We start from the raw sequence: 19,117 nt of genomic DNA on the forward strand, positions 1-19,117 counted from the left end.
AGATTACAGTGATTCTGTTAATACATTGTGTTAAGTCATGGTCTGTTTTAATAAACATACATTATGCTAAGACATGGTTTGTTAAACTACAGTCAGTCTTCCAGATGCTCAGACTAGCTGTTTTGCCAATTCCTAACTTTTTTCCTGCCTGTTTAGTTGCTTTTGTTTTGTATCCTTGGATTGTTTGGAGGCTTCAGTGGGGCAATAAAAATCAGGCGTAAGCCAGGAACAACAAATAAACTATGTATCATCACTTGTTAGTAAAGTCACAGCAAAACATATTTTCAGACTGTGATTTGCTGTCCTAGAACAAGCCACTGGGGTATTTACAGTACACTGTTTTTGCAAAACGGGTGACTAGCTAATTTCAGGTTAGGATCATACCCCAACTGCGAACATGCCTAGGGTTAATCCTAGAGTTACTTACCTCCATTACTGAGTGTTGTCCAAACCTAGGAGACAGATTAACTTAATTTCCAGCCAACTATGATAGATGGGACCTCAGAGCACCCTTCCAGAAGAGAGCTTTTCTAAACAGTCCATGTTTCTGGCTTTCAATTAGGGGATGGGGGTTAGCCACCATAAGTCCTTCATAAATTTTAAATTATTATTCTTTGCATATTTTTGTTAAAACCTGAAAGTCATAGCTGTCCAGCCTCTGCATACTTGTAGAGCAATGTGGTAAATAAATTTACGGCATCGCTGTACATTTTCCATCAAAATGTGATGGAAGCAGTCTAACGATGCTTTTGTAAAACTGGCATGAATCAGCAAGTGGTTCAATTTATTTTCTGTGTGGATGTGAAGCCACATCTAATAAGGCCTTGGCGTAGTAGCCAAAATGGCAGTTTCTGGTATAATGTGGCCCAGTTTCTGCCACTCTCTCACTCTGGGCTCTTCCACACTGCAGCCTTAAACTGCCTGATTTCTGTGTATAAATCAGATGGAAATGAAGCTGGATTAAGAAATCATTTTCCAGATTTCAACTTTTTCCTCCACTTTGGTCAAAGTAACAGCTTGGTGATCTGTCCAGACCACTGCAATTGATGGATTCCACTGTTTTATCCCTCCCATCTATGCTGGGAAAGCAAGCACCAATTGCTTTCCTGTCCACGAGTGGGTCTTTAAGAACATGGCTTTCCATTGATAGACCTTTCGTATGAGCCCTCTTCTGCTGACACCTCCTGGTACTCAATATCTTCCCATTTAATCAGCTACCTGTGGACCACTAAAAAGAAAGAAAACATCACATTTCTACCATTATTCCTGTCACTTGGGCTATAAGATGCAGTATCTCACTTATCAGCCTTTTGTGCACCACCCACTGGTGCAATGGCTGCGAATGAGCATTTTGAGATGGCCGGAGACACAGCCTTGGTCAATGAGCTGATGCTAGGAACACACTTACCTTCCAGTGAAATATCGTCCCCCTCCCAAGATTGTGATCAGGCCAATGGTTCATACTAATTGATGTGACAGCACACGAAGAATTTTCTGTTAATCCCCTAGATTTTTTCTATTGTAATATAGCAAGGTTTTGCTTAAATACACGCACATTCATCCTTTTGCTCCCTCGTACTCACCAAGAAACCTGAGGGGGGTGGCTCATGACCCAGACATTGTATGACTTTCAACCAGGTCCCTGTCTAGACCCTTTTTTAAATAGCCATTTGTTGTACTTTTCACCTCAGCTGTGCTTTCATTGGTTGTTGGTGCACTAGTAGGTTTTACTATTTCATGTGCAAGTTTCATCCAGTGGCTGGTTTCTGTCTAGTCTGATCTCGAACTAGCTCCCTTGCTGGTCTTCAGGATCCAGGTCGCATTCTTTAGATTGCTTTGTTGCTTTGATTTGCTGTTTTTCTCAGGCCATCGCCTGCTGCCAGGTCACTAAATGCAGATAGAGCCCATGTATTTTACAGCAGAGGAAACTGGCAAAACTCTTGTCAGTTGCACTTGATTTGTAAAGAAAGCTCTCCCTTCAGGGAATTTCTTTTAAAAAGCTCAGCCTTTCACATGTTAGTTTTTAGAAAGGTCCGGAGTTTTTCACCAGTCAGTAAGACAGCTGTGAAGGGAGCAGTTAGTGGCCGGAGGGGAGAGGGCGCTCAGAGCAGCCTTTTGAAGCAGACAGGTTCTCCTACAATGAAATGCTCAACAGGTGAACTCAGAAAGGAAAGGCAGGAGACCCACACGGAGTCTCAGGATCTTGATTTCCTTTCAGGCAGAGGGGTGTGCATCATTGATAGGTGAGGCTTTGCTTTTTTCTGGTGTAATATAAGCCCTTGGAACTAGACCTGCCATCTGCAAAGCCATCACTTCTGGGGTGTATTATCTGTTGGATTTCAGGATCCAAATTCTAGCACTTTTCAAATTAACATTTGAGAAATTAGGGACTCAGAAGTAGATTTGGATCTGAGTGCTGCTACCCTTCACACTGATCCAGCCCAAGAAAAAGCACTCTGAAAAACAGGCTTAGATGCTTGGCAAGTAGTCATTTTGTGATGACAGAAGCTTGTGCAGTGTAGCTAGACTTGAGCCAATATAACCACCAAACACATCAGCTTTCAAGTGCTTCTGTCTGTGATGATAGGCATTGCCACTCCAAAATGCTTGCCAGGCCTCCCCACATCCCCCAAATAGGGGAAAACCTACCTGGTTTTTAAAGACAAATTTGTGTTAGGATAGGGTCCTCCTAGGCCACCCTGGTTAAAGGCCTGAGGTTTGCTACAGTTTTAATATTCCTTATAGGTGAAGGGATCAATAACTAAATTGACAATATTAATTGCATAGCTTTAGAGTAGGAGTAGAGTTTTTGTATATATTCAAGCTTCAATACTAATAGCAATCAGCAAAATTGTAAGAGGAACAAAGCCCAGATAATAGGGAAGACTCCTCCCGAAACTAAGTTTGAGGCCTGATAAGGAAGGAGGACCCCGGACAAGGGTCTGAAGGGACTGATAAGTTAGAAGGGTTAGGGGCAACTCCTTTAAATTTAATGTAAGCAAACAAGGGCGGGGAATAGAGTTAATGTAAGCAAAAGGGCGGGAAATAATGTATTCTGTTTAAGTTTCTTTGACTGGCTGTAAAACTTATTTTCATTATAATGTTAATTAGTTTTGCCCTTTTAAAAATACTATAAAAAGGCTGTGTTTTTGTCTCCAAAGTGTGCCACCCTGCTCTCTCTTGGTGCATGGTGTGGGCACCCAGACTTTTGCTTGGCCAAATAAAACGCTGCTTAGAGGAGTCCCTGCTTGAAGTCTTTCATTTTGTGCTGCTGATTGATTTCAAGATTTTGGGTAGCCGAGAACCTTACATAGGCAACATCCATTTCTTGTTCTTCTAAACATAACTGTAGCTATGAGGAATATTCAAAATTCCTTGTGTTTCCTATTAGATAATAGTAATATGCTTTCTTATAGGCACATGAATTTTAGGAGATGGACCATAAGTCAAAGCATTCCTCATTCCTTGGCTAGATGTCTTAGCTCTGTAAAAGGATACCTTATTTTATACCCCAATTTCACAGTGTGTTGTTGTTCAATCAACCTTTCAAATCACACAATCAAAAGATCTAAGACACCAGCACAGTCAAATTACAAGTAGAGAACAAATGGATCATTAGTGGCTAGGAAATGAGAGCACAGTTAGGTCTGTATTCCTGGGAATGAGCAAGGAAATAATGGGAACATTAACACAATTTGTTTAGAATAGCCTGACTGGATATTTATGTGTGAGTTGGCTCTGCCAACCTTCCCAGTTAGTGGGACATCCCCAGTGCTCTTGGGAAGTCTCTGTGCTCTAACGGAGCTTTGCATTTGACCTTTCTGGGACCAAGCCCAGTATTTTCCCCAGACACCCTTGGTCCATCATCCTTGATCCAGAACAGCTTATAAGAGGCTGATGGTAAAGCAGAACAGGAGAAAGGGGCGGAGGGAAGGGGCGGAGGGAGGAAAAGAAACCAAATGTAAATCTGCCTTTTTATGGTCCCTTGTAAAGCCCCCAGGCAGTCTTAACTCAGGTCCCTCCTCTTACTCTGAGCGGAGCAACATTTTTGCTTCCTCCGATCCACCAACCCAGACACTTTCCTGTAAGGAAAGCACAGACAAGCTGTGTACTATCATTGCTGCTTTTGTTGTGTTGACATGAACATGAAAGCGCTAGTTATCGTTTTGGTGCTAGCTCTGGCTACAATTTTTGCTCTAGTCTGTGTCTTGCTGACAAAGAAGGAAAAAAAAGTCACCAGTTGTGTCTATTCTGAACTACCGATTTCTTCTGAGAAGCAGAACAGAGAACAAAATGAGATCTTTGCTGATCTGACAGCAGAAGAGATGACTCAGGTGGTGAAGTACCTCAAGAAGAATCTCGGGGTGTACCTGGAAGATGCATTTCATGCAAAACCATCAGATAATTGCATTTACTATATGGATGTGCACTTCCCGCCTAAAGCCAAAGTTCTGGGCTTCCTCGATCGTGGAAGGGAACAGCCATCCCGGCAGGCATTGGCTGTGGTATACTTTGGAAGCCAGTCAGATCCAAACATCACAGAATTTATAGTAGGTCCACTTCCAAATCCAATGTACCATCGAGACATTACAATGAGGAAATTTGGCAAGAAGGTTCCATATCACAGCAGACCAGTGACTGAGAGGGAATACAAAGACATTGACTTGTTCATTTTCGATAAGCTCTTCAACACCTCCAACTTCCTCAAAGAATGTTGCAATTATGAGAGGACTGATTTAGCTACGCTAACCACAGCTCCTCGAGGATTTGTGTCTGGTGAAAGAGCCACCTGGTTTGTCCTCTTCCAGAATGTGATTGGCAGTGGGTACTACATCCATCCTATTGGCTTGGAGATGCTGGTGGATCACAGCAGTCTGGACATCTCTGAATGGAAGCTGAAGAAAGTATTCTACAATGGTCGCTATTACCAGGACATGGCTCAACTGGAAAAAGAGTTCAAGAATGGGCAGGTAAAAGAAGCAAGAGTGAAGAGTACTCAGCTGCAGATGGATTATGCTTCCAGGAAGCGTTTTGAACCTGCAGCTTCTCCAGGCCCATTTCAGTTTGAGACCCAAGGAAAGCGCTACACTGTAACTGGCACCCATGTGGCCTATCAGCTATGGAAGTTTACATTTGGGATGAATGTGAACACGGGGCCACGTCTCTTCAACATCAGATTTAACTCTAAGAGGATTGTCTATGAGCTGAGTCTGCAGGAAGCTCTTGCCACTTATGGTTCGAACTGTCCTGGAGGAATGGTGACCAGATACATGGATGGTAGCCTTGGCATTGGAAAGTTTTCTTACGAACTAGTCCGGGGTGTGGACTGCCCCTACATGGCCACCTATGTGGACCGGCATTACCTAATAGACTCTGACACTCCCAAACTGAACAAGAACTCCTTCTGCATCTTTGAGCATGACATGGGTGTGCCTCTGCGTCGCCATTTTTCTAATTTAGGTTCCTTTTACTATGAGGGGTTACCCAAATATGCTTTGGTCTTAAGGACTGTTTCTACCCTCATTAACTATGACTATGTCTGGGATTTTGTTTTCTATCAAAATGGTGCTATAGAAGTCAAGGTCCATGCTACAGGATATATCAGCTCCTCATTTTTCATGAAAGGGGGTACTAAGTATGGAAACAGGGTTGGGGAGTACACACTTGGAACCATGCACAACCATCTGATAAACTACAAAGTTGACTTGGATGTGGAAGGTAGGTTCTTATATTTCCCTAACTCCTACAAACTGCCATTCTATTAAAACCTACCAAAGTTATATAAGGACTGGAGGTTTAGTTAGCCTTCTCTCTGTGACAGATCCAGGTTGACTTGTTTGGAACTTCAAATAAATCTTGAGCTTTCTGTGACTTTGCATACAGGAGAGAGAGAGAGAGAGAGAGAGAGATGGATGGATGGATGGATGGATGGATGGATGGATGGATGGATGGATGGAAACATGCATATATAAAATGTATTACATATATTTAAACTATAGGGTTTGAAACAGCAAACGTAGACTATGTGTGCTGATATGTGGTTGTATATTAGTGTGAGTAGACAGGAGGCTAGAGAAGAATCAATCATGTTGGACTCAGAAATTCAAATTATTTTCATTCAGCCTACACCATTATTTGATTTATTCTGATTTCAAATAGGCCTTGACCATGCCCATGATGATAATAGTGTGGTGTAGTTGATGGAATGGTGATTTTAGGGTTAATTTAAAGAAGGTGGCATAAATATGTATGGCTCAGAACTGACCTTCACAGACCTTCACTAGCTGATGGGAACAGAGCAGATAATTAAGTTGCAAACCCACCCAAATTCTTTTCTCTTTGAATACAGCATTTGTTATCAGTTAGTGCTGAGAAGTGCTTGTACAGTGATACCTCCCCACAGGAGGAACCAACTGCGTTCACCTGCACTAACAAGCATAAAGATAAGAAACCACCTAGCTCAAATGTTCCTTAGAAACAACAAACACCCACCTGTGGGCAGTAGTGCCCACCTTTCGGGAATGTTTTGTCCACCCAAGGTTGTGAATAATTATTGTCTGCCAATGATCATGTAGTTCTTTGTTTCAAGAATGTATAAAAGTTGTGTTGATTGATAAATATGTGTGCTTGCTCTGGAAATTATTCCCGGGCACCTTACTCTGAGCAGAATAAATGCTTTATTATCTCCACCCTAATTTGCTTATTGGGCAAAATTGCATGCCAGGCTAGAACCCCCCAGAGTTCCTGGGGCAACATAGTGGTTAAAGTGTTGGACTGGAACCGGGTAAGTTTAGGCTCAAGTCCAGTCTAAACCATGGAAGCTCACTGGTAAACTTTAGGCAAGTGACTCTCTCAGCCCAAGCTACCACACAGGACTATTTTGGGGGGGGGGGGGGGAATGGGAGGAAGGGGCTCTATCCATGCTGTCTTCAACACCTGAACAAAGAAAGTTATTGGAGACTGAAGGTGAAATAGTGAAAGAATGTGACTCCTTTGCTTTGAAAATTGACACCTGGAATGGTGGTAAAGAGCTAGAATAAGCCAAGAATTGGGTAAGAGAAAGTAACAGTTTGTAAACTCTGAGGCCTGGGAATATGCCTTTGTCATAAAAGCAGACAAGAATCCAGAAGATTATCAAATCTGTGGATTTGTTTCTACAGCAGCCCTGTACAACCTTTTGCGTCTCAGCTGCAGGGCCAGATGTGCTTCTCTGAAAGCCTTAGCTGTGGCCTCAGAAGTTACTACAGAATTGTAAATGTTTACTGTGAAGAAGTGATAAATTATTCAGTGCTTGGGATATAATAATATTAACTGTATGTACTATAATCTGCTGTAATCATGTTTACATTTAAAGGGAAATGCAATGAAGTCAAATTTAGTTTGTGTCAGCCTCATCCATTCTTGTGTCCTGGTCCTGCATATTTTTTGGAACAAAGTCTCTAGCAGATAAAGCCAATACGGTCCTCAGCTCAAAAACAATTTGCATATGGCAAATACCCATCATCATCACCTATAGATTTGTCACCCACATCCTATGCTTGGAACCCTTCTGCATGCATGTGGCAAGAAGCTGCAATGGATTTGGTGCTCAGTGGTTCAATACTGAGGAGTCACTCTGGATCAACAAAAGATGTGACTTTTAGATAAGTAACAGGGAGCTAATATTAGCAACTGAGATACCGTGAAGAGAAGACAATGTCACAGTGTCATTATGATATGTGTTTATATGCAGATGGCATAATTCTTGATTAATTTCATCTTGCAATGGGGAAGTCTTTTCTCTCCAAAAGCTGCATTTCACTATAGTTTCCCTCTCGTGAAAAGAGACAAAGCTAGTGTGACAATTCCCATAGATTACTCCTTAAATCTGAGAAATTTCTACCTCTGCTCGAGACTTGGATAGAAGTAAAATCTTGGGAAAGTAAATCTCATCTCTCTTCTTCTGTTCTCATTCTGCATACAGAAAACAACAGTGACCAATTCCAGGGGTTTCTAATTGTAGACTTCTATGTGATTAATTGTAGATTGGCAAGGGTTTCTGGGCACAACCCAAGTAGCATCCTCTTTTAAATCAGGGACTGATAAATCAGTCAACTTCAGTTTTGCTCAGTTTCGTATTTTTCCAGCCTTGAATTCATTACCTTCCATTTTTGTATCAGTTTGTAATTTTCAAAACAAAATCCTTAGAATTGTGCCCACTTCTCATACCAGATCATGTAGGTACACAGTTTTGCTAACTATGCACATTTTTGCAAGCAATTTTCTCCAGGTAAGTGCACTTTATATCTTATTTTTCATTAAGAAGCCTAACATTGTGTGCACTTTTCCTGATAAACACCCCTTTTGTATGATTTGGGACTGGAATATTACTGTGCATGGCCTAAGTGTACATTTCTTTAAAATATGAACCAAACTGTTTCTCTACTGTTTCTCTGTTTCGGGCACAGAGAGAACTGCTCCTGTCTGTGCTCCTGCCCTCTGAAGATGCCGGTCACAGATGCTGGCGAAACGTTAGGAAACAAAACTTCCAGAACACGGCCACACAGCCCGGAAGACCCACACCAGCCATTGTTTCTCTACTGTTTATTATTGTAGATCAAGTTGTTAGGACCTGCAGCAACTTAAATAGATTTGTACATATGTAGCCAGCCCATGGGATATAGATATAATAGTACATCTTGCTCTGTCACCCAGAGAGCATTTTTTTACCATTGACAGAACTTATTTCCCTCAACTGGGTCCCACCAGCTGAAGTCTACCCACATCATAATGACTAAGGGGGGTATTATGAAAGGAAGAACAAAAGGAGACTGTAAAACATAAACTAATTATTTCACATGCCCATCAAGTTTTTTTTTAATTATTATTATTATATTCTTCGATTCTGAGAATATCTTTACAGAAAATGCAATGACCAATCAATGAGGGAGGATTCCGTTTTCCGAATCTGGAACTGAATCATCAAGCTTACCTATTGTCAAGTATTGAATACTGGAAGCCAACAATTGATTTCCTTTTTCCAACAATAACTTTCTGATTTGGGCAACTTTGGGAATATACATATATAGCACCTTTGGTTGGATGGACAGTATTAGGATCTAAATACACTAGAACTCTAGTATCTCTGGAAATGATTGTCAGTTAGAAAGCTATGGAACGTACTAATAAAAAAAAGATTTGACCCCTTTTCCCATGCTAAATTGACTTTATGGGGAAACCTAACATTAAAAATTGAGAAAAAGATGGTGATATGAAAAAATTGGATGGAAGCAAGGATATTGACTTTGGACCAATTGATAGATGATGAAAATGAATTTTTAACATACACTGTGTTAAGAGATAAATATCATCTATCAGATGTAACCCAATGGCAACATTTACAGTTACAACATTTGTTAACAACATTGTTTGGACCAGCAGCATTTTCAGGTTCTGAAACACCTGAGATTCTAGAACAACTTGTTAAATCCTTTAGAACTAAAAAACCTACTGTTAGTTTTTATAGATATTTGTAATCAATAAATCAATCTGATATGCAGATGCTAAGAAATGAGTGGAATAAAGAATTAGAGGTTCCTATATTGCCTAGACAATGGGAGAGTGTCTTAACTTCTGTAGCAAGAGTGTCAATGGGCCTTAAATTATGACTTATACAACAAAAAATAATATTTAGAATTTATTGGACTCTACTACGTTGTATAGAAAACGATTTGTCTAAGACAGCATCTTGTTAGAGACATAATAAGGATATTGATTCTTTAAAACACATGTTTTTACAATGTCCTATACTTACTAAGTTTTGGTAGAAAGTAGTGGACCATGTAAATGTGACCGTGCGACAAAAACTAAGATTTTCAGAGGATAAGATTCTCTTGAACTACATACCTAGTACAAGGAATTTGACAACTGGACAGTGTAAATGGATTCTCCGTGCCCTTACTATGGCCAAAGATTGAGATTGCAGCATTGGAAAGATAAACACATTGGCCCTTTCATTCAATGGATTGAAGAACTGATTGCACTTGCCACCTATGAGTGGATTGCCTATAGACATAGACTTTGTATGGACAAGTATGATGAAATATGGAACTCATTTATGCAAAATACAGTAGGTTAAAAAAAGCACAATAGTTATATAAGGGGATTAGAAATAAATATATTTATACTGGTATAATATTTGCATTAGATAACTATACATAGAATTGAAACTGTTTACTGTTATAATGATATATTTTGTTTTGTTTTTTTCTTTTTGCTGTTGTTTTTTTTTCACCTTTTTTAAAAACACTTGTTATGTATGGCTTTTCTTTGACAATGTATGTATTTCTATCATGTATTTCTACCTTTGTGTTTTGTTCCTTTTTTTTCTTTTTCTGTCATTATTTTAAAAGCAATAAAAATAAATTTTAAAAAGCAGCCTCTGAAAAGGCCCCTCACGTTCCCTTCCAAAAAGAACATGGTACCTATCCAAAAGATTTTGTTGGTTGACTTTGTTTGCAAGGAAGAAGGAGATCCTTAAGATATGTAGGGTAAGATATTATAGCAGTCCTCTGAGGAGGCTGCTATTGTTCCTGATGTATAGATGAGCCACAGCGGCTGAGAGATAATCATTGGAACAAGGCTGTATGGTGAGTCAGCAGACAAACTCTCCCAATCATAAGATAAGCCATTTTGTCCACAATCCCAAACTGGCTTTAGTGTTTAATCCATTGTTTGTAAGCTTTCCCTTGCTTAGCAGGTACATCCCTAGGCAGATGTCCAAGACAGGAAGCATTTTTCTCATCCTTTTTGTTTGTTTGTTTGTTAGGAGTCAAGAACTCTTTGATGGACCTTGACATGGCATATGAACCTGTGCAGGCCCCTTGGAGCACAGAGCACACAATCCAGCGGCCAATCCTCACCCACCAAAGCCTGGATACAGAAGAAAAAGCCGCTTTCCTACTTGATGGCAAAATCCCACGGTACCTTCTTTTCAGTTCTAACAATGAAAATCAGTGGGGCCACAAACAGAGCTACCGCATCCAGATCATCAGCTTTGCAGGCGAGCACTTGCCCCAAACTAGCCCCATGGAGAAGGCCATCAGCTGGGGCAGGTAGGTTCCTATCGTAGTCTTACGTTTGCTTTTTAGATAAATGGCACCTTGTTTAAGTTAAAGGATGATGCCGGGGGAAAAGGCAATGCAGCTTATTCATTTGTTTGGTTTATATTGATGAACTGCATGACTCTGGGTGGCTTACAACAATTTAAAAACTAAAGAAAAACAATCAAGCCATATCTTTAAAAAAACGTATAAAACCAATACAACTGAATTAACAAAATCCATAGCCGGGATTGAAAAACAATCTACACTAAACATAACCACTGTATGGGCTTCAGTTGATTATGATGATATGGTCATAGACTCACCATTGATTATATTTTTAAAAGAATTAGAGAAATTAGAGAATTCGTTTGCACTGCTGAGGGACAGCATAAAGATCCTGCTTCTTTTCTCCTCTCCATTTTCTCTGCCATTTCCCCTGTTTTCTGTCTACTTCAGGTACAAGCTGGCTGTCACTAAGCAGAAAGAGGAGGAACTTACCAGCACCTGCATCTATAACCAGAATGATCCATGGGATCCCCTGGTGACCTTTGCAAGCTTCATAGACAATGAGACCATAGTTGATGAGGTAAGTGCTGAGATGACCCAACTATGCTTTACATGGAGGAGGTGAAGGACAAGCAAGAAGAAACTACCATGGCATCGACAATGCCAACAGGTCAGATCAGAGAAGAGAGTCTTGAGATGTAGCCTGTAGATGTCAAAAAAAGTCTTATTGAGGCAATTGGAAAGAATGTCTGTAAGACTATTACATTTAATTGCCAAAAGAGCTGTCTCTTTACCCACCAGGTCTCCAGTCCCACAGATCAGCTGGTCAAGTTAATGAAAAGCTACTTCTCCCCCCTTCATTTGCCCCCTCTCCCAGCTCTTTCAGCTGATCCAGAATTGAATGGCCCCAGCCCTGTTGGTCTTCTGTAAGGCCTTCAAAACCTGGTTTGTCCCCTGGGCCAGGATATTGGATGAGCTTCTGAATTAGTGTGGGGAATGTTAATATGATTGTGGTTTGTCCTTAGTTGTGTTGTGATTTGATTTTGTGGCTTTACTGTTTATTGGCTCTTTTGTTTTATGTTTTTAATCCTATGTCAGTAGCCTAGGGTTGCTATTTGCAACTTGGGTGGCTGTATAAATTGTTTAAATAAATAAGTAAATATATAATATCCCAAGGCAGGTGAAGTGGGATAGCCAGCTACTTCAGGACCTCCAGGACTTTGTGGGATTAGAGACAGCTCTCCCTATACCTGCCAACTATTAAGTTGAGTTACAAAAGAGTGATAACCCCATGTTTAAATTAAAAAATGAGAAGTCTGGGGGGAAGGAGTTACTCAGCAAAGCAGGAGGGAGATCTTCTGTTGCATCAGCAGCAGCTGATCCCAGCACCATTTCTCTTTTAATTGAGCTGATCCCTCTTTCAAAGCCAGGCATAGAAACCTGGGAGGTACAGCCAATTAAGACCCGGACTTCCCTGCTGCCCAGATCATAAAGGCCCAGAAGAACAGTATCTAGCTTCTTGAGAGAAAGCCACAAGCTGCATCAGCTCAAGTGGCTAATAGGAGCTGGACCAATCCAGTCCCTTAGGAGTCACTTGACTTCATCACTGACAGAATGGTCGGTGAAACATGTAAGACTATACCCATGGCCAAAACATAAGTGTCAGGTTAAGAGAAAAACCCCACCTTAGCATTGGAACAGCTAGGGCTATCTTAAAGCTGCCTCAGGAATGGGCTGGGAATCAGATGAAAGCAACATTATGAGGACATGACAAAAAGAGAGAGAGAGAGAAGATGTATAGACATATGAGGAAAGGCTCATACACATTCGACTTCAAAAGAGCAAACCTCCAGAAAAGGAAGAATGAAAAGTAAGTTGAAAGAGAGAATTAACCTGGTTACTTTTTTCCAGAATGCTTTGAGGTTATTCAAAACTACAGTAGCAGCTGCCCAGTTAGAAAATATATCTCAGACTAGGAAAGGTGGTGCTCAGTTCAAGGATGTGATTCATGTGAGACCCAGGGATACCTCCAAAGCTCAGCCAAATCTGCAAGATGGCAGGCGCAACGTCACAATCAAGCCCTGTCCCTGTGTGTGCAGACGGGTGCTGCTGCACCCACCATCTTGCAGTTTTTGAGACAAACACACACACACACACACTACTACTACTACTGATGTGATCAGAAAAGCTGTTCAAGGCAAGAAGACTTCCTTCAAAAAATTGAAAACTTGTGCAAATGAGAACCAAAAGTTAATCTAAATAAATAAGAAAGTAATGCAAGCAGCCAAGAAAGGATGCAAGTAATGTTAAGAGGTATATAGTAAAGGAAATGAAGAAAAATAACACAAAATAGTACAGTATTATTCTGTAGGCAGTGTGTTTGCACATCTGATGCATGACTGAATTTCAGTGTGGTTGCAGACCATCTGAACAAACAGAATTAGTTGAGCTTCACTGACATGCAGCCAGTTCTCAAGGGGACGTAGTTCCGTGAAATGCAACTGAGTTCCATACCTTTATTATCAGAGAAATGTCACTCATGGCTAAGGGGGGTTCTTGCTAATACTTAATCTTGCTAATTCTTGCTAATCTTTCTTTTTCTTCTATGACTCTTCTACGACTCTAGGATCTTGTGGCCTGGATCTCAGTTGGATTCTTACATGTGCCACATGCTGAGGACATCCCCACTACAGTGACAATTGGCAACGGAGTGGGCTTTTTACTTCGGCCTTACAACTATTTTGATGTTGATCCTTCTAGCAATTCCCATGACAGTGTCTACTTCAGAGATGGTGAAGATGCTGGCAAGTGTGATATCAACCAGATTGCTTGCTTGCAACAAACAGTCTCATGTTTTCCCAGCCTACCTCCTTTCACTTACAGTGGCTTTGAGAACTTGACAAGTCCATGACAAGAAGAATCCACATTTTGCCCTTTGCTTACTTTGCTAAATATACTCTGGCTTAACCTGAAAAAAAAAAATTGCCAAGCCTAAAGGATGACTGGCCTGAGCACCACTGGTTCTCCATTTCTATTCTGTCTGTTCCCTTACCTTTTGTCACCCCTCAGCGTTGTCAATTTGAGGCTGAGATTTTTTTTAGTCTAACACAATAGAGAATTTCTGCTTTCAGCTGACAGTCAATCAGGTGCTTCACCCAGCCTTTTTTCACATTATGGTTATATCATTAGGCAACTATGTGTTTCTTCTCTTTGAATATCATTGACTGATATTTTAAATGTTCCAGCATGTATAGGTTTTCACCTCATGGAAAATTACTTGGAATCTGAATTGAGCCAGGATATGATACAGTTGTCTTGCATATTAGAAAGAGGATCCAGCAAGGACTTGCTCAATTAAATGATAATTAGAATGCACTGAATGCTTTCAAATGGTCACAGCAATAAAGTGACTTTTGAAATCTCCATTCAGATGCACAAAGCTAAAAGTGATTAGTTTATTACATTGTAATTCGAGGCCAAAAGCTTCCATCAACCTCATGCATGTGGAGACCATTTTCAGCTATTTGGGGAAGAAATTCTTTAAATGGGGCAGGGGGGCTTACTATACCAAGAGACAGGTTGCTCGTTCTCATTCCAGCTCCATCCCCTGCTGAATTGCAGTAATCTTTTTCAACATAACAAGAAATGTAAATTCCTCTGCTTGCCTCCTATGATAATGCTAAACCCGCTGAGAATCCATGCTGCAAGGCCAGTCATGATTTGGGTGCCTCTTGGGAAGTTCTCCTTTGAAATGCTAGAAACAAATGAATGGATTTGAAGGACTATTTTCAAATAGGAATGCACTGCTTATTCAAATAGCCCGTGGCCTTTCAAAGGAACACCAGGTAAATCATGTGATGGTGGCCCTGGTACCTCTGGCTGACCAGAGTTTCTTTCAGATGGGCACAAGCAACTATTAACACTACTGAAGATTGCTCTTCAGCTGTGGAACTAGAGTTGGCTTGCCACACTATTGGAAGCGTTGGACTTTTCCTAACTGTGTATCTTGTTCTGTCCTCACCAGTGAAAGAAAATTGCTGTTCTGTGAGCATGGGGAAGGGCCTGTTTATATGAGTGGTTAGGAGAAAAAAAAATCCAATAACTTAAAAAAAACCCAATTATTTAATAAAATTTCAATAGGAAAATTTGTGTATGTCTCCCCCCGCCCCACCCAAAACAGCCATGACTTTTAGAATGGAGGATGGGTCAACTCACTTTCTTGTACTACTGATAATGATAGAAAAGCTGTTGAAATGAGAACTAATTGTCTGGGATACTTGCTGGTGAATGTAACCCTTTCTGTAAACTATAAATAGGACTTTCCTTCCATTAGCAATTCCATCTTCCATCCCAGTCCATATTTGTTGCCCCCTTTCTCCTCATCCTCCTTTTTATTTGCTGTTTCTCTGGAAGGAAGAAGGGAAATATGCATGGACCGTCTGTGAAAGAGAGAGAGGGAAGGAAAAAGTCATGTATGCAGATAGTGGTTCAATTAATTTTATCAACAGGGTACCTTGTTTTAGGCTATTGCTTTTAATTAGGAGGTATTAATTCAATTAATATACACTTGTTTATTTTTGTTCTGGCTCTACCTTTTTGGGAATACCATCTTGCAGGTATGTGTGAAAAACTACGTCAATGCATACACATAGACAAAGGTGTCATGCATAAAAAATTGGTGGAGGAGAATTTCCAGGATTGGTTTCAGCTGGAATTGCCAGCTATAGTTTGTCAAAGTAGGGAAGTTGGATATTGTACAAGATTTTTGTCTATATAACTTTTTTTCTAACTGCTCTTCTTTTTTGGTTGGGGGGAGGAAGCCATTCTAAATTTAGGATCATTTTCCTATATTTTAGCATTTGTTTTGTATTTGAAATACGTTTTTTAATGTAGCTGAAATATCTGCATTAATTTGCATTGGGAAGAAGGCTGCATTCCCCCTCCACCAAAAAAAAGTGCATTTTAGCATCAGACTAAATTCACCAGCATCAGTGCCTCACCCAATTTAAAAAAAATATGAAAAAAAAACTGCTTTAAGTTTTGTTTACTTGTATTGGAAAAGCTACTTCACATATCTTTACATGTGATGGAAATTTTTGGATAACATGCAATAAATAAAACTTCAAGAGATGTTGTGAATGTAAATTTGTTGCAAATACCAAAAAAAGGAAAGGAAAGGAAAGGAAAGGAAAGGAAAGGAAAGGAAAGGAAAGGAAAGGAAAGGAAAGGAAAGGAAAGGAAAGGAAAGGAAAGGAAAGGAAAGGAGAGGAGAGGAGAGGAGAGGAGAGGAGAGGAGAGGAGAGGAGAGGAGAGGAGAGGAGAGGAGAGGAGAGGAGAGGAAAGGAAAGGAAAGGAAAGGAAAGGAAAGGAAAGGAAAGGAAAGGAAAGGAAAGGAAAGGAAAGGAAAGGAAAGGAAAGGAAAGGAAAGGAAAGGACATTATTTTTTTAATCCATAGAGCAAAACACCAAAAGTTTTGAAGGAAGGGAGGAAAAGATCTAAGAAAGAGTTTTCCTTTGGGAACCAGGTCTTTGCTAGGAATGAGCTATTGACCCTCACCACCTGTTTTTGGTGGTACAGACAATGGATAAAAAGACTGAAGGCGGTTTACATTCAAGGAGAGGATTGTGCTTCTTGTTCATTCTCCAAAAATGTATTCTGGAGAGAGCGTAAGTGGAATCACCTAATAAGAGTACACCAGTCCCAGAATGTCTTGCTATGATTCCCTGCCTATGCTGTCCTGTTATATATTTGAGAATATCTCTGGTGCAAGCACATGATTTAAGCATTGTAAACTGAAATACATAGGTTTGTGGGTATCAGTTATGGGAGTATCTAAATAGGTTGCATACTGTATTTGTTGAGATGTATGGTGAAAATGTATCTATCAGTTTAAATGGCACTGATTGCATATCTGTATATTTACAACATATAAGTTTTTAAGGAGTTGCATCAGTGTATAGTTTTGCATATATAAATGAGATACTTGGTTAGGGGAATGCAGTGGAACCTGGCTGCAGTAGAAATGGTATGTCCTCATGAACCATTGTCAAATGAGACTGTGTCTTTTCGGTGAGAATATGCACTTGTTAGAAATCACTATCATTCTATCTGTCTGCTTGTATCAGCAAAGCAGAAGATCCTTTGTGGTGTGCAAAATTGTGCCATATTTTGTGACAAGACATGAGTGATTCTAAGTGAAGAGAAAACAGTCTAACAATCATGTGTTACAGTGCTGGTATGTACAGTTTAACATTACATGGGTAAAGGTTTTTATAGTGATCAGCCTCTCATGTGTATACTCATTGTCAGACATTTTAAGGGAGGGAAAGACTGCCAAAGGATGTTATACAGACTGCTCATTCAAACTCATTGCGTACATTACCATTTTTAGACAGTTTAAAGAGCAATACAGTAAATGTAGAATGATACCACAAAATAAATCTCTCTCTCTCTCTCTCTCTGGGAAAAAACAACATAACTTGTATTCAGAATTCAAAATAGACCAAAGTATATGGGAAAGGGAACAAATACATAGAGGGAAGTATTCCAAAATAGTACTTAACCTTATTCTGGTTTATCTTGAGACCTGGGCTTGGGGACTTTCACTTCTGAGATTGTGACTGGTTGTAAGACTACCCGTTTTAGAGCTTCCTACCCTCTAGTTCAGCCAGTCCGTCAGATGACCAACCCCTTGAGGAACAGAAAAAAAGAGGCTTCAGAACCTAGAGTTCCAATTCTCCATTGGAGTCACACCAGCACACAGAAGAGATGCCAAGGCCAGGGGACGAAGAGAAAAGGGCTTTTCCACAGCAGACCCATTCGCCTATTGTGCAGCTTATCATGAGGTGAAAGGTACATTAACCTACTTCCACAATTGTTATAAGGCTTGCAGCACCTGCTCAAAGAGCAGGCAGTGGTGGCCAGTAAGGCCTTTGCACCAATTCATCTGGTGCCAGTTATGCCTCTTCCTGGACCAGGGGGCTCTCCAGACAGTCATTCAACCTAGTCACCTCCTTTGTGGACTATGGCAATGCAATGCACTGCACATGGGGCTGCCTTTGAAGGCCACTTGGAAAGCTGTAGCCGGTCCAGAATGTGGTGGTGCAGGCAGTGACTGAAATGCCACAATATGCCCATGTTACACTCTGCTCCATGAGCCGCACTGGTTGCCAGTCTGTTTTCAGATGCAATTCAAGCCCTTTAAAGCCCTTTGTGGTACAGAGACTGGATATCTGAGGAACTGCCTATCTCTGATAGTTTTTGCCCAACCTGTACAGTACAATTCAGACAGAGTGGTCACATTCCCAGTCTCACCAATTCCTCAATGCCACCTAATAGAACCCATGATTTTCTGCCATGGCATCTCCCTCCGAAACAGAATCACCCCAGAGATCCATAGAGTTCCATATCTTCCTGCTACTTACTTATTTTCTGGACTACAGGCAGTACAGATGGATATAGACAGTCAGCGTCAGTATAAACACACAGGGCAGAAACACTGCTGCTCTAAACCCATCTGTTATCTGAAAGAAAAGGATGCCACGTCAAGAACTTGTTTCAATAAATCTGGTAGTTGTTCAATGTTTAAATGTTTTAACATGTGAGTGATGAAATGACCTGTCAGAAATTTGCTACCCAACCCCCACGCACTGCCATGGTTTTCTAATTCCAACTCTGGTTGTGAATATTCTTTCCCAGCAACCGCAGACTCAGAATTGACCATCCTTGAAAAATAATTCCCCTTGAAAAAAGAATCTCCCTTGAAAAAAAGTTCCTGAGTACCCATACATGAATGTTGTAATAACGATGGCATGGTGGAGAGCTGTGGTCGTATGAAAAACCAGTTGAACATTACCATCCCAACCAAAGAAATAAGCTTCTTCATGAAGAAGCACAGATTGGCACAAAAGGCCTGGCACGGCAGCCATAGATCACCCAGGTATTCAACTCAACTGCAATCTCAGAGGATTGCATGACACCACCTTTCCCTGTCCCTCTCGCCCTAGATGTTGATGGGCAAATCTGG

General features: G+C 40.6%; 1 protein-coding gene across 1 annotated transcript; it reads left to right on the plus strand.

The window, feature by feature from the left end:
- The first annotated feature begins 4,026 nt into the window (after positions 1–4,026).
- LOC103052671 (amine oxidase [copper-containing] 3-like) lies at positions 4,027–17,541 on the plus strand. Its single transcript, XM_007425015.4, has 4 exons — positions 4,027–5,718; positions 10,808–11,093; positions 11,541–11,670; positions 13,717–17,541. Exons 1-4 carry the CDS (start codon positions 4,140–4,142, stop codon positions 13,999–14,001), a joined length of 2,280 nt encoding a protein of 759 aa, XP_007425077.1. The 5' UTR covers positions 4,027–4,139; the 3' UTR covers positions 14,002–17,541.
- Positions 17,542–19,117: the final 1,576 nt, after the last annotated feature.

This window comes from Python bivittatus, unplaced genomic scaffold (assembly GCF_059951505.1).
Source record: "Python bivittatus isolate LINGU-HERP-01145 unplaced genomic scaffold, Pbiv_v1 ctg000410_np1212, whole genome shotgun sequence".
In the NCBI taxonomy this organism is placed as follows: Eukaryota; Metazoa; Chordata; class Lepidosauria; order Squamata; family Pythonidae; genus Python; species Python bivittatus.

What these genes read in the sequence shown, in the direction of transcription:
- LOC103052671 (XM_007425015.4), top strand. Translation starts at nt 4,140, where the DNA reads ATGAACATGAAAGCGCTAGTTATCGTTTTGGTGCTAGCTCTGGCTACA. An exon ending in AGTTGACTTGGATGTGGAAG is followed by an intron (nt 5,719 to 10,807) that starts GTAGGTTCTTAT and finishes TTTGTTTGTTAG; the next exon opens with GAGTCAAGAACTCTTTGATG. An exon ending in ATGAGACCATAGTTGATGAG is followed by an intron (nt 11,671 to 13,716) that starts GTAAGTGCTGAG and finishes CTACGACTCTAG; the next exon opens with GATCTTGTGGCCTGGATCTC.